The sequence below is a fragment of the Plodia interpunctella genome, chromosome 5 (genome assembly GCF_027563975.2).
Source record: "Plodia interpunctella isolate USDA-ARS_2022_Savannah chromosome 5, ilPloInte3.2, whole genome shotgun sequence".
NCBI lineage: Eukaryota > Metazoa > Arthropoda > Insecta > Lepidoptera > Pyralidae > Plodia > Plodia interpunctella.
In genome coordinates, this window is record NC_071298.1 from 3,135,021 (window position 1) to 3,157,875 (window position 22,855).

General features: G+C 35.4%; 3 protein-coding genes across 7 annotated transcripts in view; 1 reads left to right on the forward strand and 2 right to left on the reverse strand.

The window, feature by feature from the left end:
* Positions 1-387: 387 nt before the first annotated feature.
* On the reverse strand, positions 388-10,106 carry LOC128669803 (reduced folate transporter-like). Of its 2 annotated transcripts, XM_053744924.2 has the most exons (8): positions 9,587-10,106; positions 7,740-7,870; positions 7,222-7,366; positions 6,918-7,045; positions 6,165-6,350; positions 3,981-4,198; positions 2,894-3,186; positions 388-1,899 (listed from the first exon to the last, which is right to left on the reverse strand). In XM_053744924.2, the coding sequence occupies exons 1-7, from the start codon at positions 9,819-9,821 to the stop codon at positions 2,922-2,924; spliced, it is 1,308 nt and encodes a 435-aa protein (XP_053600899.1). In that variant the 5' UTR covers positions 9,822-10,106; the 3' UTR covers positions 388-1,899; positions 2,894-2,921. The 2 variants fall into 2 exon arrangements, with proteins under 2 accessions (XP_053600899.1, XP_053600898.1); XM_053744923.2 differs by having other exon boundaries at positions 388-3,186.
* Positions 10,107-10,486: 380 nt separating this feature from the next.
* Positions 10,487-14,761, forward strand: LOC128669672 (zinc finger protein 319-like). 2 transcript variants are annotated; one of them, XM_053744651.2, is made up of 6 exons: positions 10,487-10,923; positions 11,494-11,615; positions 11,969-12,172; positions 12,574-12,714; positions 12,885-12,959; positions 13,363-14,761. In XM_053744651.2, the coding sequence occupies exons 1-6, from the start codon at positions 10,781-10,783 to the stop codon at positions 14,199-14,201; spliced, it is 1,524 nt and encodes a 507-aa protein (XP_053600626.1). In that variant the 5' UTR covers positions 10,487-10,780; the 3' UTR covers positions 14,202-14,761. The 2 variants fall into 2 exon arrangements, with proteins under 2 accessions (XP_053600626.1, XP_053600625.1); XM_053744650.2 differs by having other exon boundaries at positions 10,488-10,923; positions 11,969-12,178.
* Positions 14,757-22,855, reverse strand: part of LOC128669671 (uncharacterized) — a 60,780-nt gene continuing 52,681 nt past the window's right edge. For all 3 annotated transcript variants that reach the window (XM_053744647.2, XM_053744648.2, XM_053744649.2), the window contains 4 exons: positions 21,052-21,176; positions 20,080-20,331; positions 19,667-19,856; positions 14,757-19,390 (listed from right to left, as the gene is read on the reverse strand). In XM_053744647.2, coding sequence (XP_053600622.1) covers positions 15,706-19,390; positions 19,667-19,856; positions 20,080-20,331; positions 21,052-21,176 — 4,252 coding nt within the window. In that variant the 3' untranslated portion in view covers positions 14,757-15,705. The remainder of the gene's footprint in view (positions 19,391-19,666; positions 19,857-20,079; positions 20,332-21,051; positions 21,177-22,855) is intronic.

The following is a 22,855-nucleotide window of genomic DNA, read 5'->3' on the forward strand; positions in this document are numbered from 1 at the left end:
TATCATAACATAGGATATATCCTGTGCACGGGGCCCTTCAAAATCTTTGGGATATATCAAACAAAAAGAAAAAATACCCGGGTATGGATAGACAGAAAAAGCATTGGTACATAAACTGTTCCTTTCACATCTATGAAGACAGGAAAAAGCCATTCAGTAGAACAGACATTTATCTAGCAGTATTAAATGGTCTGTGAGCAGTAGGTAGGTCTGTACAAGAGATAGTCATGCGCGGGCATAAATTTAAAAGGGCCTTGCGCGCGGCCCATCTCTGCGCGCAGGGCCCTTTCTAAATCTATGATTGTTTTGTTTTTTATGTATGGCGAAAGCAGATTTGCCTATACTGTTTGTCAGTCAAATCATAGATAAAAAATGATGACACAAAAATTAAATAACCAATATTTATATTTGATGAATTTAGGGACAAAATATAAATATTTGCTATAAATAACCGTTACGTTATTGCATTGGTAAAAATAAATACATGAATGTTCATTAACTTACATTGCCAAGGTTGCCAATTAATTAACCTCACTCCTACATTGATATAAAACGTTATGAGCTGCATATTTTTTGTATATTGTATTTCTATTACAATAAATATAGCTCAGTCAGTCTTTTTTACATCAATATTAATAAAATAGATGACCAATCATTCATATACATATAAGTAGTTTCCTGGGGCAGATACACTAATCGATTTATACATAAATGTATATTATATACTTGTTTCATTTGCATTTTCGTTATTTATTTATCATGTAAATGATCATAATTCATTATAATAAGTGCGAATGGATTTTTAAATCACAGCCCAAACTATTAAGTAACACAGTGGTTGCATGATTTCATGTGGAGATCTAGTTTTTTTGCCATTAATATAAGTTTTCCTTATCCTTTGATTCTAATATTGGCAAATATTTTATATATTATTCATAAGAAACATCAACTGCAAATGTGGCTATATAGCTTATATATACAGTTGATTTTTTTAATGAATAACCGTCTTATTTTCTAACCATCACCAAATTTAATAAATAGTTTAGAAATAATTGTAACTTACATTTATTTAAATATGTAATAAGTATTAGCTTATAATTTTTTATACGATTTCATCTAAAAGGAAAAACAATGAATATGGCAACTACGCTACTCAGTCTCTAAGTTTTGTAGTTTATTAAAAAAACATATCTCATTTAAATAAAAAATCTCAAATAAGTAATGTACCAATAAATAATGTTATTAAATATTTTATAATGAAACTAGCGGTCTGTCCCGGCTTCGCTCGGGTAAAACCATATTAAAAAAGTAGCCAATGTTACTCCTAAAGGTTTAATCTATCCCTGTGCCAAATTACATCAATATTGGCTCATTGGCTAGTTTTTGAGTTTTATCATTACATAAAAAAATATATATTTTTATTTTTATAATATTACATACTATGGATAAATATAGAAAATAGAAAAAAAAGCACGACGAAAGAAATAAATTACTCTTCGAAGAAGATTTTACTAATATCGAATATAATTAAAGGACTAAAGCATATAAATAGATAAGTACACAAAAATAAATATAGGAACCTATTTAAATAATGATCTATATTGCACGTGTTCAGTGAGCTAACTACTACAAAATGCATTCAACATTCGCATCTCAGTCATAATGTCATAAGGGTCAGTTTCAATTCATTCAATCATTTGCAAAAACAAAGACCATAGAACTATATACGACATTTACCGACGTCATTTCTATAGCCCTATATAAAACAAAATTATAACAGTATTATATAAAATGCGTTATTACTAACACAGGGGGGGAGGCACCAGGACACACAAAACACGTTAAACGTCATTGCGGCCACACATTCTCTTTTTATACACGATGCGTACACGGAATAAACTGGAAATAAACATTAAGTTCATTACAACTTATTTTCGAATATAAATTCACTATTGACGAAGTCAGATGCCGACACGAAAACGGTTACAACGTACATTCTAGTTTTGAAATTAAATGAATTTATTTATTTCAAACTGTGCACATATACATGTCCATATTATGTTTTACCTTGCTAAAAGAAGCTCAGATACAAACTACGCAATGTGTTAGAATAATGAATCAAAATAAAAAATAAATTGTCTATTCGCAACCGCCATGTGTTTCTATCAGGTTACCGGCCCAATTTATGTCAACAAATTTCTATCACAATGTTCATTCATCCGCGTCGGCATCTGTCAGTGTGTGCATAAAAACTTACGTTCTACTTACATTACGTTCTATTACTTCATTTGTATTTACAAATGAAGTATAAATACTTTTCACTATGTAATACTGAATTCTTCCCTCAATCGAGCTGTGTCGCCATTGGTTAGGAAAGGGTAGTACTAAAGCATAAATCATTTTCGCGGCAACATGTGGCCACGTTGTTATTGTCAGCGACTAAAAGCGCCGCTGTCTGCGGAATTTCGTTTCTATTAGAGTTAGTTTTTCTTCTTAAGTCTACTAGGATACGTGGTCACAGTGGTCTACTAGTCTAGAACAAGTTTTACTTAGTAGTACAAAATCACCAGTAGTCCAACTGGAAGACTACGAGGCGGGAGTACTGATTTAAAAAACTACCTGCTTTAAATGTCATATTGTTACTGGCTGGTCACGCTATTTAGACTCGGCTATGCAAAAAAAAATAGCTTTTATTTTGTCTTTTATAACAATAATATAGTAGTAAATTTTTACATTTCAATTTTTTTAACACGTTCATGCTTTACCATGTCAACGTCGCAAACTGAAATCGTATGTAAGATGTCATTACCTAAATGAATTATCTTTATTGATTCCTCAGTGGAAATCAAATAATTTTCACCTTAGTTTAATTTATTACCATACACATACATACCCCACATATTGGTTAGGGGTCACCATTGTTAAGATTTACTTCCATCAAACTGGCTATTGATGTTAACCGTTTCCATTTGCCTACAAGAATTCATGATCCACCCTAGTAACCAAAATATCGCTAGTACGACCAGCAGTCCGCTGATGACGTAGTACTGGGAGTATATACTGAGGACTAGGCTCTGTATGAGCACCGCTGTGAGTATCGATTGCAGGCCGGTGCCCAGTAGCGTGTTGATGCCGAATATCAAGCCGAAACAGCTCTCGTCGCATAACTGGCTGGCTATTTTGGCACTGAAAATAGAGATTTTAATAAATATTTGCCTCTATTGATTGATAGAAATAGAATGAAAGGAAGAGAAGATAGAACGAGTATTGAGATTGAGATCCTTTAGTAAAATAAGTTTTTTTTACAAAAAATAAATTATTCACACGGGCACGATCTTGGGTGCATCATCTAGCCATGCATATCACTATAATGCATTGTAAACTAAGTGTCAAAACACTAATAATATCTACTACTAAATCTTGGAATACTAATGATATCTACTTTAAAAATTAGTTGAAATATTCCCGAACAAACATTGTGACATTCATGCACACATCAATAGTTAAATAAGCTTGTAAAAATATGAAGATATTATTAACGTTTGCTCATATAACCATAACTAAATATGCGGAAAAGGCGACTTGTACCTTATTTTTGTAGGAAGCGGTAGTGGTGTAATGGTTAAGACGCCCGCCTGTGGATCGAAAGGTCCCAGTTTCGAATCCTACTCGTGCCACATGAGTTTGTATACAAATCTGACTCATATATAGTAGTTTTCATCGACCACCACTTGCTTCCGGTGATGGAAAACATCGTGAGGAAACCTGCACACTGGTTGATTATTAGTAACTTGTGTGTGAAATGGAGAAGGCAATGGCAAACTACTCCATTAATAATGCCAAGAAAGTTGTTGTGTGTGTTTAATTCCACGTTATGACCACGACCCTCAGCCATGAGGCATACGACTATGAAGAGACCTAATTTGGAAAAAATAAATGATTAAAGGATGCATCAAAAAGATGATTCACCTACAACATACCTGGCCAAGGTGATGGTGTAGTGGAACAACGTGCCCATGACGATATACCCGGCGTAGGACACGAAGACGTCCGGCACGAAGGTGGCCACGAACACCGCCACGCCCTGCGCGGCGGCGGCGGGCGCGGGCAGCACCGCCTTACTGAACAGCGACGCTATGAAAGCTCCGCCCGCGCCCAGCAGCGTCTGTGCCGCTTCCACTGCCCCGTTGTAGGCCACCTTAGGTTGTAAGTTAATGGTTAACATTAGCTTTTGCCCGCGCCTTCGCCCGCGCAAAATTCTCACGGGAACTTTCGCATTTATAATATTAGTTAGGATTGAACCTGTGTATAAATGTTTTTTCTCTTAAACGGAATCAATTCTGATTCGATGGAATCGACATACAAACACAAAAACACAACAATGTTTAACAATACAAATGTTTATAGTACAAGGAAGAAACGCAGAACATTGAGTGTAAACGAAAGAAGAAATTGGGAAAATAATGGACTGGCCATTATTTTCCCAATTTCTTCTTAAAAAGTTCAGCGCCAACCCAACTTATGGATACATTGGTGCCGGACGTCATGGTAAATAATACAGATACGGCAACACTTCTTTATCTTTTAAGGGGTAGACAGAACATAGAAGGCCACATTTAGCTTATTGGTGGAATTGAAATAAAGGTTGCTGGCCCATCGCTTATAGGAAGAATCTCCAGTGTGGGAAACTGGGATAAAATTGAGTGCAGACACATTATGGTCGAAAGTCAACGTTAGAACATTGCCTTAACTGACAAATAGATCTTGTACTAAGCACAGTTAGTTTCTTCACTGTAAGGAGTGTTGGTGAAACTGGGATCGTTTTTGTAAATATTTGTATTTTTTGTTTGTAATGAAATTAAAGTTTAAAAACTACTGGATAGATTTTGATGATGTCGAATTTTCAAATTTCGCACAGAGACAGCCGAAACCTTCAGGAGTAACATAGGCTACTTTTTTATAATGCTTCCACTTCCACCCGACCCAAACCGGGACGGGCCGCTAATCCCAACTAATATTATAAATGCGAATGTAAGTTTGTTTGTTACCTCTTCACGCATTATCTACTGGAACGATTGTTATCAAATTTGGTACATGGATAGAAAATAACCTGGAATAACAAATAGGGTACTTTTTATCGCGAAATTCTAACTGGAGCGAAGACCTGGGGCGCAGTTAGTATGTCGATAAAACGCACATGAATGGCTTGCCACAAATACATTTTGTAATACGTATCACACGGTCTATAATGCACGGTGAGATAAGCAGATTACCTGTTGATAAGCAATTAAAACTGAAATATTAAATAAGCATAGCAAACAAGACAGGTAATCTCACATATTACCAAAAATAACAAGGAAAGCAAGTATTCCTTAGTCTTGCTACACAAAATTGAACTCAAAAAAGTATGGAGAAGTCTCAGTTTTATTTAACATAATCTATGTTCTTCATCATTCATTATTATACAATGCTAGACACGATGTCTAGTGATTAGATTGTACGGTCGAGTCTGTCTGAATGCAATAAAATTAGATTGACGAAAGGATTTTCATATAACTGATAATATATTTTCATATTCGTTAGATGTATCGAGCTTTATTACGAATTTTAGTATTCAGGATACTAACTAATTTTATAAATGCGAAAGTAAGTTTGTTTGTTTGTTACCTCTTCAGATAGATAAAGCTATCTACTCAACCAATCTTTTTGAAATTTTGCATACATGTACTTTGAAGTATGGAGAGGAGAAGGACATAGGGTACCTTTCATCATGGAAAAATTTACGCGGGTGAAGCCGCGGACATAAAGCTAGTACCCTATAAACTTCTCCATGAATGCTGGTAATAGCACGTTCAAAAAAAATAATATATCAAATTCAGTTTTATTTTGTTAGTACTAAGGACTATGACTATATAAACAATACTATTCCGAAAGAGGGTTGATGTTAGGCGGCGTATAACACAAGCCGAACCTTCAACACTGCACTTTTTAAGCCTCGGGTTTCTGGGCGTCGTAGTCGCGAATGCCTGTCGAGATTACCTGTTATCACGATCAAATGGTCTGACAACTGGGGATATCAACGACCGTGCGAAGCGGACGCGAAAAAGTAGTCTCCGACGCTCAACAGCTGAGGAAGAAACTGGAAAGTGTAACAGATAGCGCACCTGTTGTCCTGTAACGTCCTGTATCTGCCGCCACAACAGCTGCATGTAGATCTGCACCTGCACGAAGAGCGCGAGCGAGGCTGCGTACAGCGCCGACCACGCGATCACGCGCGGCCTCGAGTACGCCGCGCGCGCGTGCCGGCCGATTAGCGACGACGCTTCTACCACGTTCTGGTGGAATGTTTGCTGCGAATCGACCGATCAATCAGAAAATGTTTCTCTCCACTATCTAGACTACATAATTGGTTATATTGTACACTAGGGACGGTGCAATATTTCATCTTGAATCACTCTATCTATTAAAAAACTAACATCAAAATCCATCAAAGATCCAAGCATACGTATAGGCACAGATAGATAGCGGGAAGTGCCTTGTTTTGTACTATGTAATAATAATAATAATGTAGGTAATGATGATTGTTATTTATCTAAAGCGAGAAAACAAAATACCAGTAAATTGATGTAATTGGCATTTTATGTAGGTATTCTTAAAAATTACCCATCATAATAACAATTGACGATTTTACTGCCCACGGTAAATGTCTGGCTATGCCCTCCGCCTGGTTCTGAGTTACCGACAGAAGGGGCAAACTACTGACTTGATGTCGCCAAGAATGATATGCGTGCCAACAGCCTGACAATTTGAATTAAGGTTACCGAAGCGAGGGAGAAAGCGGACTTTGGACTTCGTCGCTTTAAAATATAACTGGAAAGGAAACAGACACGTGCAGTTTATAGAAATATAAAACTTACTTTTTCAGTTGGTGCTGGTTTGTTGGCGTCAGTCAGCTGTTCCGAGTTGATTTGACTTTTGCGATGGAAGTAAATGCCGAACTGAACTGGGGGCAGCCACAGCGCCCAGAAAGTCGCCAGGATCTGAGCTGAAACAGGCGTATATGATACGAAGATATATATGCAAAAACCACGTACAGTACAACAATAAGAACTGTTTGAAATGGAAGTATGGATTACCACCACCTATAGTTGCCTATTTGGTTATTCTTAGTATGACGTACGTACGACATCATCGGGATGCAAAATAAGTGACTATTCCCACCTGCAAAGGTAATGTAGTTAAGTTCGCGGTAATCCATGAGGCCGTAGTGGACGAGTAGTTGCGCGGTGACACCCGATATGAAGCGGCCGGCCAGCGCCGCGATGCGTGTGTATGACGACACTATAGGGAACCTCGATGAGTCCACCTGCCAAATTAAGATGATTAATAGTATTTATATGGGTTTAGTTGCCCGGATTAATGGATTTTATTTTATTGACAAAAGATAGATAGATAGCTAATTAAAAAAATTACTTATGAATATTTAAAAAATAATTATTTTAAATACAATATCGATTATAATCGATAGTGTAATCTTTTAGATTTTAAAAACTATCAATATTGGTTTATGCTTAGCACGAATAAAGAGTAGATTCCTTATTTTGATGACTTTCACAAAAATTGCTTAATAAAAAAAATATATTATATATTGGTAGTCAAATTTCATAAAACAATGTTGAAATATGTCAGATACTGCTGTTACAATTTCATTTATGGCTAACTAAAACTGCTATTTTTACCTTTGCATAGATGTAAGTCAAATATGCAACATCGGTGGCCATGTATAGACCATAAAAGAACTGGGAAGCTTGCAGCCATTCTAAACTTGTTGTCCACAGAAGTATTGCATATACTGCAATGCCACTTAGTCCTAGAACAATCACAATACATACTTTAGGTAATAGACCTGCCTTATCCTTACATATTATAAAACAAAGTACCATGCCGCGTTATTGTGATATACCGAGCAAAGCCGGGACAGGCCACTAGTTGATTACTATTTTTTTAATCTTTTCATTCTAAACTGTGTTACGACATTAAACAATAGTACCATGAGAATTAATCTTGGTCTAAATCCTTTGTCTTGGTCTTCTCCATAAATCTATGTTTTATTGTACTCATTTGAATAGGTTTGCCTTATGTACAAATGTAATGACTGATAAGGAAACTACAAATAAAGAACTGTTTTCAATTGATGGTCATAACATGAATATGTAGTGTGTACAAATAAAGTATGTAATATCATGTATCATATGAATAGACAGGATAAATAAATTATTATGGTTGTTATTAAGATAGGTAAACCATGGAATTAGTATGTACTATGAGTACCTACTAATTCCATGAGGTAAACATAATTCATTTATATCATTTTATGTAATCAAACAAAGTGTAGATAAGATAGCATTTTTATTGACATATACTTTCATTTCAGAAATATGTTATCAAGCAAGAAGCATCAAAATACTCACATGATATTGCACAATTATAATATTAATCTCTTTTCAAAGATTTTCCTTCTGATAAAATTTTAGAGGGCTCTAGAGATAATGAAATATAAATAATACAGAATGCCTTATGGCATTCGGTTCACTCTCTTTCATTTTTATGCGTTTTGGTTGATTCAGCTGTGATAATGCAAATTTTTTGAAAATTATAAATGTCGTGTTTTAATTTCTACTGATATTCTTAGAGCAGACAAAAAGTAGCCAATTACTCCAACTATCTAAACACATTAAGTTGAAATAACCTTGAACACAAATTGAAGGAGACATATAATAGTAATTGATGAGTATCATTCAGACTCATCATTTTATAATTACAGCAAAACAACATGTCAGATGTTATAGCTTATATGCAAAGAACTGTTTGTTGCCAACTATGTCTTTAATGCATTTCACTGTATCAGGGTTGTTTGTGTTATTCCATGAATGAACTGTTCTTGTGTAATCATTATAATTTAAGATAACCATTTTTTAATCACTTTCTCTTTACTGTTATATTAATGTTCCTGGTGATTGCGAATCATAATTAATGGCCATTCTTATCAAAGTATACAAAAGAGCTTTCAAAGCTGCACTACCCTGATAGCCTACCAAGATAACAATTACCCTGTATTATTCTAGGATATATTCTACTATGTACCAAATTTCATAACAATCGGTCCAGTAGATTTTGCGAGAATGATTAACAAACATACATCCTGACAAAGTTTCACATTTATAATATTAAAACACATAGGCACTTTACATTTAATTTTATAGAATATAGGAGATTTGTACTGAATTATAATTCTTTTTTGTCTGCTAGTTATGATATACAGGATGTTATGTTAAATGCAGAGAGAAGAGATTAATTTCTTGTTGAAAATTCCAATCTCTTCACTCAGCATTTTACCCTTGTAAGGAATTTCAAGTTTAGAATATTTAACTGAATAAATCAGTTTAAATTATTGTTATTTGCGAATGGTTCCTAATGCAGCAAAATTTAAGACTGAAGGCTAGCATATTATACAGGAGCCATATAAACTGGCAGTAACTAAAGCTTAAAGTGCATGTTCATTTGTAATATAAACTTGTTAACTCACCTGAGAGTATAATAACTGGTTTAAACCTCAAGAAATCGGTAATCAAGAAAACTACAACCAATAATGCTAAATAAGAGTAGGTTCCTATAGGATAGACATCCCGGTTTAATTGATCTTCTGTTATGTCTCTCCACTCTCCAATTAAGAACTCTGAGACGAAAGGCTCCGATGGCCGGATCTCCTTCAAAGCCCCGAACAGACACAGAACTAGGGTTACTTTGATCCAATCTTCCATCGTAGTAAGTTCACTTAACGACACGTGCGGTAATTATTTTATTTGGAGAAAATATTAATTCAATGGTACGCGCGTATCTGAGTGCGCTTCTATCATCACTGTGCGATATTCGTCTGTACCGCCAACTTACGTAAGTCAGCGAAGTCATGGCAAACAATTTGTTGCGCAAGTTGCTTACATTATAAAATTCTGATGACGCTGAGCTAATGACTCCAATGCATATTTTGAACTATTTATGTATGCATTCTGTCAAATAAGAGAGGAAAATAAAAATATAAAACAGAAAAGTACCTACTTTAACCTCAAAAGTTTTGTTTTGCTGTTTTTACGACTTTTGTCAAAGAGTAGTTTTACTTTTGACATTGTTATTGCTTGTTGACATTGACATATCAAATTTGACATTGATGAAAATAAATTGTAAAGAAGCTTCTCCCATAATTTACACTTTGAAAGAAGCTCATTCACCGCTTAAATATCAACTTGCCGTGGAGGCAAGAGCAGCAGGACTCAATACCTAGCTACAGGACGGAAGTAGGTACCTACGTGTACTACACACTAGGTGTAGAAAAAGAGAAGTAGGTAGTGTGTGTAGCTGTCACTGTCAATTTCAACATTATTTTTCTGTCAGGTTTTTCTTGCTATTGCTTGCTCTATTATTTGGCCTTGTCTTGTCACATGAATTACCTACTATCAGTATAAAAATGTACTCTGTGGGTACCTATATTATTGGTTATCATTAGTTATAGCGTCAATAACATTATTTATTTTATCGGCTTTTATCTTAATTAGGGCTTGCTTTCCTTGTTCAATAATTTTGAAGAGTATACCTATGCGCATGCATAGGATAGAACAAAGTAGGTACTTATAAAAATCCTTTCGTACTTTAATCACTGCTCACGTAGTTTTGTGATGATAAGGCCTCTATTCATTGATTGGCAACCTGAGGGAGCGATTGCAAGATGAAATCAGAGGAGAAGAAAAATGATATTGAGTGTGCATATTGTCAGAAACAATTTAAATATGAAAGTGAAAAAAAACGGCATGAAGAAAGCCATACACCACGATTCCAGTGCAAAGTGTGTTTGAAAAAGTTCAGTTTCCTGTAAGTATTTTTGATCCTAGTCATGCCAGGTTTCCAAGGTTTAATCGAACATTGCATTTAGGCGCAAAAGAACCAAAGTTCGAAGTGTAACCACATACGACGGACCCTGTCTGGTGCACGATATTAATAATTAATAATAAACAAATAAAATCTCATTTATTCTGACAATTATATTTCACCAGTTACACAACAAATGAAATGATACATTATTTCATTACTTGGCAGTATAGTCATATTTTTTTTTTATTACTGAGCAAGCAAACGGCTGGCATATATCAGCAATGGATCATGTTTATTTGTATTAAACTAATCGAATTTTGTTTGTTTTTTTTTATTCATTGTTGATTTCAAGTTTGATGCTTACAAGCATAATAATGTTAATATCCTCCTGTGGAATGGCATAAGAGGCAACTAAGGGACACACAGCCTAGGCAGCTGATAGACAGCTTTTCGGCGTCAGCCCACCATATGCCAAGTGCAACCGGAAACATGCAGAGATAGAGACTAAATAAGCATTTAGGACTCTATTACAAGGACAGTCACAAATTGTAATCATTCTTTTTATATCAGATCTGCATTAAGAAGACATGAGAAACAACATGATAGAGTTGAAGACGTCCGGTGTACAGAGTGCAATCACAAATTTCGAGATGAAGCATTACTTAAAAGGCACATGAATTATGCTCATAAAGGTTTGTTTTTATTTTGAACACAAATTAAATTCCTTTATTTTGCTTTTAAATGTGATATACATACAGATGTTAATGTCAACATGGGCGCGTCCCACATTTTACCAGAAAGTGGCATGCAAAATGTACTTATTTAGAAATTATAATTTCATCAAGATATAGTTAATAACACTTTTAAAGTAATAATTAGCCATTGTATTGATCCTATCTTAGTGATTATATCTGTCACGTAGGAGGATATGTAATTCCAAGATAAGATAATGCTAGATGTAAAATCATGTTTTAAATTGTGATTTTCTAAAATTTCCCAGACAATTTCATAATTTCTAAATATTTTTTATAACACTATATTTCAGGAACATTTATTTGTGACAAATGCAGTGCAAAATTCAACAGCGATGTTGCACTGCGCACTCATTTGAAAACACACAAACCAGTGTCCGAGCGCCGGTTTCATTGTCATTTCAAAGGCTGCAGCAAAACATTCAATTTCCAACACCATCTGAAACATCATGAAATGACACATACAAATACTAAACAGTATCACTGCAGTACATGTGGTAAAGGTACCTTATGAAACATATATTCTTTATAGAATTATTTTGCATGAAATTCATATGGAAATTGTAAATATTAGTAGAGGTTGTATTCTTCTTCTTCATATGACTTTGACTAACTGTATGTAACAATTTTGTCCAGTATGTGTGCATCACAATACAATGGTATTGTGATGCACACATACTGTTTTGCGTCTTGTTTTGTGCAAACAATAAATACTTATTATCTATTCTAGATATAAGTTTATGTGTAATTTAAATTAAAAAAAATGTTCTTTAAGTGAAAGCCTACCCTTAATGTCAGTCATTTGTGCAGAGAACAAAATTTAAATTATAATAAAAAATCAATTTCAAAATTTATTATTTTAGTGATAGTATTGTAATTTAGTTGTTGTGAATTTCAGGTTTCATTCAGTATCATCATTTGAAAACACACATGAAAACTCATAGTTTGGAACGTTACCACTGCACAGTGGTTAGCTGCAAAAAGATATTCACTAATCAATATGCAAGGAAGCGGCATCTTGCTACTCATGCTACTCATCGTGAGTTTACAACATTTTACCTCTTTGTAGCTTTATTTTGCAGCTTTTACTTAGCAGTTTATAATACATTTTTAAACCATAAGTTATTTTTATTTGTACTGTTTCGGGCTACCGCCCACGCCCCTCATTGTTTATTTCTAGGTTTACTGAGTATTTTTAATTGATTACAGTGAGCACAATAGATAGCGGAATATCATCATCTGATTCAAACTCTGGATGGGATATAACGGACTTGAAAGAGGAAGGTTTGTAAATATATTTTGCTAAATTTTAATAATTATTACTTATCATTATCATCGCTTACTCCCAGTTTTTTCGATGCTGGGTCACAGCATCGAAAAAACTGGGCCCGGGGTCAGTATATGAAATTAACCTAGTAATTTTGAGTTTTTGATTACAACCTTCTTGAAAATCCTATTGTTGCCTATCCCAACCAACCAACTGATGTCAACCTTCTTGAAAATCCTATGTTGCCTATCTGCTGCCAACGTTATGTGTCCCTTAGTCGTCTCGTACGACATCCACGGGAGGATATAGAGTGATCCTATTCTGGGGCGGATTCACACGCCAATTGCAAAGCAACTCAAAGCAGTCAAAAGATTGCCGATTTTTAGCTTTTGTAATTTCTATTTTTTATTTATTTTTCAGAGCTTTTGAAGTGTCTTACTTGTAGTCAATTACTGACAAAGGAACAGTTTAAAGAACACGTCGACGTTTGTAAGAAAGGTTTAGACCATTCAATAAATTCTCCGGTCAATCAAGTATCATCTGACGCGTCCCCTCAAGATTTATCAATACAAAATATCAAAGACGTCAGGTATGAAGTTGAAGATTTCCGAAGCTGTAAAGCTGTTTTGGGTGGTTGTATAGTGTCGCAAAATGGAGAAGTAGATGAAAATTGTCTATGTGCTCAAATATCTTCCAATGTTGACTATGGATTAATACAAAGAGGAAATTCAAAGGTGGAGACTGTAATAGGAAATATTTTAAATAAAGTACCAAATGGAGATCCAGTGCTGGAGGAAATACCGAATGTAAATAAAAATATGAACAGTGTATTTGAAAATAACTTCAATAAATCTAATGCAGTTGACGATGAAAAAGGATGTATTGGTTGTGCTTGCAATCCCAAAGAAAGTCTACAGACCGTCCCATCGGAGTGCAAAATTTTCAGTGCTTCTTGTGATAAATCCAAAAGAGAAATGCCAGAACTAGAATACCGTATAGATGGCACAATAAAACTAAAAGAGACATTTGATTCAGACATAGAAATGCCTATAAATGTTCCAACAGTGGTTAAAACGGCAGAAAATAAAGAAATCGCTAGAGAATTGCCGTTTAATAATTGCAAAAGTGTTTTAGGCAAGTGTATAGCAACAGAGAGTGGCAGTACTGATGGGTGTCTTTGTGCTAAAATGGCGTTCATTGATTCCGTGGATGCTGAAGAAATTGACGAGATCACACCGCACCCGGTGTTCAGAATGTGAGAAAAGTGCTATAGTTCTGCTTTATTTAGTATTAGTTGTAACTATACTTACTTAGTAAATGACTGAGCTTCAACAAGATTGTTGTTGTTTTAGAAAAGAGTTGTAGCACAGTATTGTATTTCTGTTTTTCATCAAACATCTTAACTGAACCAATATTTACTAATACAATATAGTCGTAATTATATCAAAGTTATAAAAGTGGATATTGAATAATTTTGTTGGTAGTCAGGTCCTTCTGACAAGACGTTTCAAGTCGTTACATTTATGTACGTAGATAGTGTGTAACTATTATCTAAAAAATATTGCAAATTGATTGTAAATAATGTGTAAAGAATGGTCCAATCTCGCCTGCCTAGCATTGTCAAACAATATAGTAATATGGTTTATAGAGATCATATGCAATTATCTTTTCGATGTAGTGTATCTGATAATTAATTACTGTGATGTTATATGTACTTTAAAATGCCATGTTACTTATATTCATATACGTGTTAATAAGATATGTTATCTATATTCAAGGATTTTATGTGTCTGTTATAAATAAAATGACTAAAATATAATTAACTTTAAATTTATTTACAACGTAATTCTTTACAATTTCAACCATTTATACAACATATCCTATCTTAGTTAACAAGATCTACATAATTATTATTTTACAATCAGACCTCACTTCTGCGTATCACTAAGTTAAAATATTTAAGTACGAATGGAATGAAGCTTTTACCAGCGTTATCACAATACGACATGGCGGGAATATTTTCGTTTCAAGAAAGTATTCATATTGCTCGTCCACCTTGTTACTTACATTCATAAAATATAATTGCGAAGACGTTTTCGTTACATATTAACTATGGTAACAATTTACAATAGGAATTTAGATATTGTCGAGTACAATATATTATGGTTTTGCAAAGAAACGCATAGAATGAAGTGTCTCTGTGCTTTCATATTTGTATGAATAAAATATTTATTAGAAAGATATAAAGGCCTAAAAATATAGAGATTTGACCCTCAAATGAAACGGTACAATCCACTTTTTCATTATTATTTCGTATTCACGAACTAGGAGACGCAGTTTAAGCGACAACGTCCACTTTTCGATTTTAATTCAAGATGAAAGAAAAAATGTTCCCAATCGAATGTTCACAATCGAAGCTCAACGCGAGATAATTTCGCGAGATATTCGAATCCACGTGACTCGTAACTCACATCGCAGCAATAAATAATCTAAACACCTCAAGATGATGACTCTTCTCTAGATTGACTAGTCTAATAAATGTTTATTGATAGAAAACTAAAACATTAATAATTATTATGATGGTACCTTCTAGAATTAAGTCTGCTTGCACATCTATAGAACGTATAAAAACCATTAATATAGCATTTACATTGGTTTAAAATAGTCTGTATAAGAACATATATATAAAATTGTTCGACAAAATCAACATCACAGGAAATAAACAGCAATTTACACGCTTACGTTCATACAATCACGCACCATTTACGCTTCATTATTAGTTACTGATTCCAATTTATTTACATCTAATGTCCTTTTGTCACTTTTTTTTGGCGAATCACTTATATCGTTAAGGCCTTGTAGATTTTCACTCTCGTAATCTTTCTTGAGAGCTTTTAGGTCAAGTATTTCTTGTTCAATTGGTACAACACTTAGAAAATCATTGTTCTGTCCGGGAACGGGGAGTCCTAATGTTGACCACTTGCTAGCTTTATGTTCACCAGATCCCTTTTTAGGAAGTAATAGATCATCAGTGTCCTCAAAAAATGTTGACGGCTTCTCATCTTGTATTTCTTCAGTACTTGGTTCAGTTGGATTTGTTTTATTTTCACCAGATATACTTAAATTTTCTTCGTTATTAGTTGTATTAGTGAATGAAATTTGTCCATCTGAAACGACAGAAGAATGCTCTTCGCCATTGTCATTCTGAGTGTCATTTACGTTAATAGGTTCTAAATCGTGACCTTCTTGTAATTTCTTAACAAGATGTTTATTGTTCTCTACTTCAGGTAAAAATGGGTTCATATCAATTTCGTGTTCATCGTATTCGGCTGAATGAGAAGTGGTAGTGTTGGCGGTTGTGGAAGAAAGGTTATTATTGTGACTAGATACTTCATATACAGTAACATCTAAGTTATTCAGTCGCGTAGAGTTCTTGAGAGATTGTATGATTTCATCGGTAATATTGTTCCTATCCACAATATTTTCTGTAGTTGTTGTAGAAGGCATTTGTGTAGACGTAGTAGTCATTATTGGGGTAATAGTCATCTCATTGTTTGACACTTCAGTTTCAGATTTTGCTGCTTCTTTTTCAACTTCCTCCCAAACAGGTGCTGGATTTGCGTTTTTGTTATTTGTTATTTCAGTAGTTGTTTCATTTTGTTCTTGGTCTTCTGAGTTATGTTTTTCAGCTTTTTCATAAATATATTTGCTTATAGTAGTCGTTTCTAATGACATGTTAAGTTTAGAGTTGTTTTCCATTATCATCTTCTCTGTAGAGGCTGTTGTTGAATCTTCTTTTACAAAGGTTTCAGTTGTGACGTTGTCTACTCGTTTCACTCTAGAATCTTCATTATCATAGTCATGTGTAATACCGTACAAAGGAACGTCGTCTATAGATTTAGTTGAACTGATGCCAATAAAATAATCAGGTTCGAAATCGTCTTTGAGTAGCCCATGGTTTATTACTGCTTCTATGTTGGTCATAGGTACTTGTGTAGTTGCTTGTTTTTGATCTGTATTAATAATTTGATCGTAATTTATTTCCGTTACGGGAATTGAGAGCCATTCAGAATCAGTTGTGGAAGAATCTTGTGATTGCATAGTTTCAAGTCTTGTTGAATTTTCGTTTTCAAATGACTTAGAGGAACGATTGAATTGATTTAATTTATTTATATTGTCAAATGTTATATCAGTCGAATCATCGATATTGTTTTTTACAGTTGTAGTTTCTGGTTCGATTTGTTTATTAACACTCAGTGCGTTCAACAGCATTTCCGTTGCCGAGGAGTTCTCAGTTGATAATTGGTTTTTAATATAGTATTCTGTTACCGTTTCTCCTTGCATAGTAGTTGCTTCCACAGGTGTACTTTCATTAAGTTTCACTGAATTTATTCGGAAAACGGTTGTCATTTTGTCAGAAATATCATCCTGCTTATTTTCAGTAACATCTGTATCAATATCCTCAGTTATTTGAGTAGTGGCGTCTGTGTCATTAGTTTGCTCAGTTTCAAAATGTGATACTGTAGTATTTACATTCGATGAATTGTTTATAACTTGTTTTTGCTCCTTGACTCTGTCGTTTACTGGAGCCATTACAATTGTTGCTTGATTTATGCTAATTTCCTGATCGGGTAGTGCAGTTGTAGTAGGAATATTATAATTTTGTAAATCTAGAAATGAAATATCTGTTTTGGTTTCTTCTTTATATTTTGCTGTAGTCGTCTCAGCCAATAAATCGTTAAATAATGAATTAAAAGATCTTTGCTCGAAATCATTGTTCGCATTATTTATGTTGGATTGGTGTTGGGATGCGTTTAATATTTTGCCACTTTCAAGCCAATCACTTTTTGTTGTAGTTTCTGTTTCCTGGAAATCTTTGTTCAATTTTGTGTCACTCAAAATTGAAATAATTTCAGGTTTGGGTTCGTAAGAAGGCTCATTAATTAAGTTTGGTTCTGAAATAGAAATCCTCATTGTGGTTGCTTCTTCAACATCTTGTTTATCCTCATGGCTCGTTTCCATCATCGACGGGGATTCAGATTCAGTATTAGCTTCTGCATTAGTAGAGTTATGTTCTGTTATCTCAGCTATATTTTGTTCTGATGAAGCATGATTATGGGAAGTTTCTGATTGTGTTTTGAATGTTGTTTCTAAGTAATCATTAGTTTCAGGTTTCGGTTGAGATTCTGTTAAGGTTGTTGAGGAATCACTATGTGATAGTTTTATGTCTTCTATGGACACCGCAGTTGTTGGTTCTGGTTCTGCGGCTGGCTCTGAGTTAGATTTTGTGACAGGCTCTTCAGCAGCTTTTGGTTCTGGTTCTGGATAAGACTCTACGGTTTCTTGTTCTTTAGGTGCTGGCTCCGCTGTTGGTTCTGATTTTGTGGTATGTTCTGGATTAGGCTCTGGTTCTGCCGTTGGCTCCGGATTAGGTTCTGGTTCTGGCTCTGCGGTTGGCTGGGGTCCAGAGGTTGGTTCAGGTTCGGGCAGAGGGGCTACTTTGAGGTTTAATTCTTCAGATGAATCTGACTCTGGAGTTGGTAAGTGTTCCAACACTGGTTCTGGCTCAGATGCTGGTTCTGGCTCCGACGCTGGTTCTGGTTCCGAGGCTGGTTCAGGTGCAGATACTGGTTCTGGCTCCGACGCTGGTTCTGGCTCCGAGGCTGGTTCAGATGCAGATACTGGTTCTGGCTCCGATGCTGGTTCTGGCGCAGATGCTAGTTTTGTTACAGGCGCTGGCTCTGGATGTGTCGTTGATTCTGGTGCAGGTTCAGCAGTTGGTTCTGGCTCTGATTTTGGCTCGGAATCTGGTATTGGCTCGGGAATAGGTTCCGAAGTTGGTTCTGGCTCGGGTTTTGGTTCAGCTGTAGGTACTGGCTCTGTTGGTTTCGGTTCTGCACTAGGTTCAGGCGTTGGTGTCTCATTAGAATTTCCGAATATATGTGAAAAGCTTACGTCAGTATCAGACTGAGTCGTAGTTTCTGGAATTTCATGGTGTGTTTCTTTCCAGTCGAACGAGTCGCTGTTTGAAACTCGTACTGATTCAGTATTTGATTTTTCTTTATCTGGTATGGGTTTAGTGGTTACAGGATTAGAATTTAATTCAATACCTCTGATCTCTGAATTTTCCAATATAGGGACACATTTTTTGAGATTTGTCATGTCTAAAATATAACCATGTGGACAAGTGCACGTGAAGTCAAGAGTATTTTCATCAAATTCGCATTCGTGTTCACAGTCGTATTTTGATATCTTGCATATGTCTAGAACTTGCCTGGTGCTCATTTTGTCTTCAGCTATGTGGAAGGTACTTATCATTCTATTATTTCTTTCGAGGTAATTGTCGAGGTGCGATTGCAGGCTTTCGGGTGTCAATAAATTGTCTGTTACTTCCATACCGGATTTTGGCTTCCAGTGGATTCTGTACCTCACGATTACGGAACCTTTCCTGTAAAAGAAAGTAAGTAAGGGTAAGGTTTAAATGTATTTTAATCGCAAAATATATATAAAAGAAAAATAGGTGTTCAGAAGTAAATGGTTTGGATACGATGAAAATGTACATATTTACTTCAATAATAAGTTGAAAAAAATCAATTTGAAAATTAAAGGATAAAAGGTGATTGTTTCCCTTCGTCCGCTATTCTAATTTATCTTACCCAACGACAAGAATTTTCTCGCGTTATTTTCAAATTAGTAGAATTTATCATTGCATTTTTGTAATTACCTCAGCTTGATAACCTCTACAGTGATGTCATTGTCGCCTCGCTCGATGGTGTTGCGGTCAAAAAGAGCTCGTTTCAAAGCATCACTGAAGGTGGCCGTGAGCTCCCTGTACTCCGAACTCTCAATATCTTGAAGCTCTGGTGTAAATACTTCGTTGTCGATTTTCAGCTCGCCTTCGACGGTTCTCGGTACTGGAAAGTATATAGGATGAAATTTATAGTTGAGTTGTAAATATTTGCCCGAAATATTTTTTGAATCCTTGACACTGTGAATGTTACATCTACATAAAGATTTTCGTCTATTCATTTTCGTTGACGTATTTTTCATAATTTATTAAATTTGTGGATTTTGTGGTGTTTATGATGAATAAATCCAATTAGTCTTATGTTTCTATATGTTTACAAAGTTGCTTACCATAAAGCGATGCATCGCTATCGTCACCTCCCAAAGATCGTCCCTCATCACCGAGAGTACCTGGTTCCGCCGCCGCACCAAGTTCATGCCCATCATCGATTTCATGTTGACTGTCATTATGTTGGCTATGGTCATGGTCGCTATGATCGTGCTGGCTGTGACCTTGTCCGAGCCCGCCGAACGCGCGCGCCGAACTTAACGAGGAGTTATACTGTTCGACCGTGGTTGGAGAGCTGCTGAATAGTATCCCAGCTGAAAATTAAGAAAATGTCTTGTGGTGATTTAACGTGTTAAGCACACTACCACCAATCTTATTCAAAGTGACAAAATAATAGCATCCAATAAAATTTACAGTAAATGAGAGAAGTATTTACTTGGCCATACAAATGGATAGCTTATTGGATTTAAGCGTACATGGAGGTCCTCGTTCAAATCAATGTAAACATATTTATTTACTGTAAAAATGGTGGTCGTTGATCTATTAATATGTAAAGTTTCACTTCTTATTTTACTGTATATTTTTCTTTTGGAAGTTATTATATCCTTAGGATATTTTTAGAAAAATATGGTGTTCTAAAAGTCACTCTGTATTTACAGGTTGCATTTATGTAGGCATACTGAATTATCTATTGTATATCACCTGCACGGGGTGGTTGACTTCTCAGACTCCAAGTTGATTTCTTTACATTCTACAAATTCATCTATAGACATGAAGCGTCGTCAGATCGAATGGTTATATATTTTATCGCCGCAATGAGGCAGATGCCGATCCGAAGGCGCGAACATAGCGCAGAGTTTTTATTTACCGCAATAAAAAACCAGCAACGTCGAAACTATTTTTCGTAGCCAGATATTATCGAAGTCTTTATTAACTTTGTTCGTAACCAATTCTGATGAAGGAGTTATTTGTACTCATCAATAACTGTTTTTCGTGACACGAGTATGAATAGCCGCCATAAAAAGTATACTTACTGGCTGCGAGGACTATGAGCGCCACAATGACCGCGGCCACCAGCGCCAGGAGCGTCCAACATAGAGGTCGCTTGCACCCTCCTTTTTCGCCTCGCTTATCGGCTGTCACATACAATTTCTCCCCTCTGAAAACAATGAAAATAACTTGAGACACTTTCAGGTAATCGTTTAAAGTTTAGAATTCGTCAAATGCCGTCCGCACGCCACCTTCAAACTGAATCCAAAGATTGTTAAACATTCCATTGTCTCCACATCTTCTGTGTTAATAATCATCCTTCAGCTTTCTGCAAACATGTACCTTATGTCTTGGACAATAAGGGTGTATCACGGGTTTTGTTTTCAAAGATCGTGAGTTTTGATGCACCTATGTAAATAAGATGCTTGGCATTATTCGGAGGTTATAAAACTTAAAAAGGGGCTTCAAGAAGGGAAAAGTGAATAACTTTTTGTTCCGAATAGACCCCTTTTCTCATTTTGTTTTGCTTCATTTCAAAAATAGTTTGTTAGCGTGTGATTAGTATAATATTTTATACGACAATAGGCATGGCTTAGTCACCGACACCGATAGAACGTAAGCGTACCTAGTCATAGAATTCTGAGACACATTGGTTATTTTACAATCCATGCATCCAGGTTCGTGAGCGGAGTGCACGGAGGTCAATGCCCGCGCTTTGTTCCTCTGCTCCTGCCCCCCTCCCCCACTGAACAATCGGTTGTTATGGCATGTTGTGTCCCCGGGACTTCGCGTAAACCCTCGCTCGCTTGGACGCGATTTGCCACTTCAATGCTAATGTACTTATGTGAAAAGTGAAACTTGTTATGCTAATGCTAACAGACCATAATATGAACGTTATATTTAAGAATATCGTTGACTTGATCACATTTGACGAATCATCAACTTGTTAAGTGATAACACATGGAATAGTTAGGGGACCAACTGTTAAAAATAAATGAAAAATAATAACTTATTGAAAGTTATATAAAAATACGTTTATACATCATCGTTTATCGTAATTTCATTAAAAACGTAATTGAAGAGCATATAGAAATTGAAAGAGGAATTTGGTTTAAAAAAGGAAAATTAAAAGACGTAATCGTAAGAAGGGTTTATACCTATACAACTAGATTAAACAAAGAGTGGTACAAGGAGGTCAAAAGCATGGCACTCTAGCGGCAAGAATTATTTTCCTAACTGAAAATAATTGAAAAAAATATTAAAACAGTAATTATTTTGGTTGACAATGAACTAGCGCTATCTAAACATCTCGTTTATCATAAACAATAGTTAATTAGTGATTTTTCGTAATGCATTATTAAATTCTTGTTCATTGTAGACTGCAAATTCCCTTGCATCAGTGTTGGAAACCACGAACGCTAATAAGCTTGAGCTATGACCCAGATACGTATGTTCGATCATTTTGCGCTTCATTGAGCAAGCGTAGCTATTTTATGAATGAGCCTGCAGCCTAAATATCACCGTGTCATACTGATGCAACACGAAAACCAGTGTGACGCTGCTATAAGCTGATCTGTAGGGCCTATTATGTGGATGCCATCGGTTGCATCATCGTATTGAAAGGCACGTCAACGCTATGAATGTTAGCGGTGACGCCGATGATGTATAAGCTTTATGATTTTGATGTAATAAATATAAATTTGATTCTTAAAAAAGTGAGGTTTATGTTTATCTAGTTGAAACCAGTTTCAGTTAACCAGCAGAAGATACTGTGCATGCATGAATAAGAAACATCTTTTATCACAGCCTGCTTATAGCTTCACTGTTAAATGAGTACATTACAGGTAA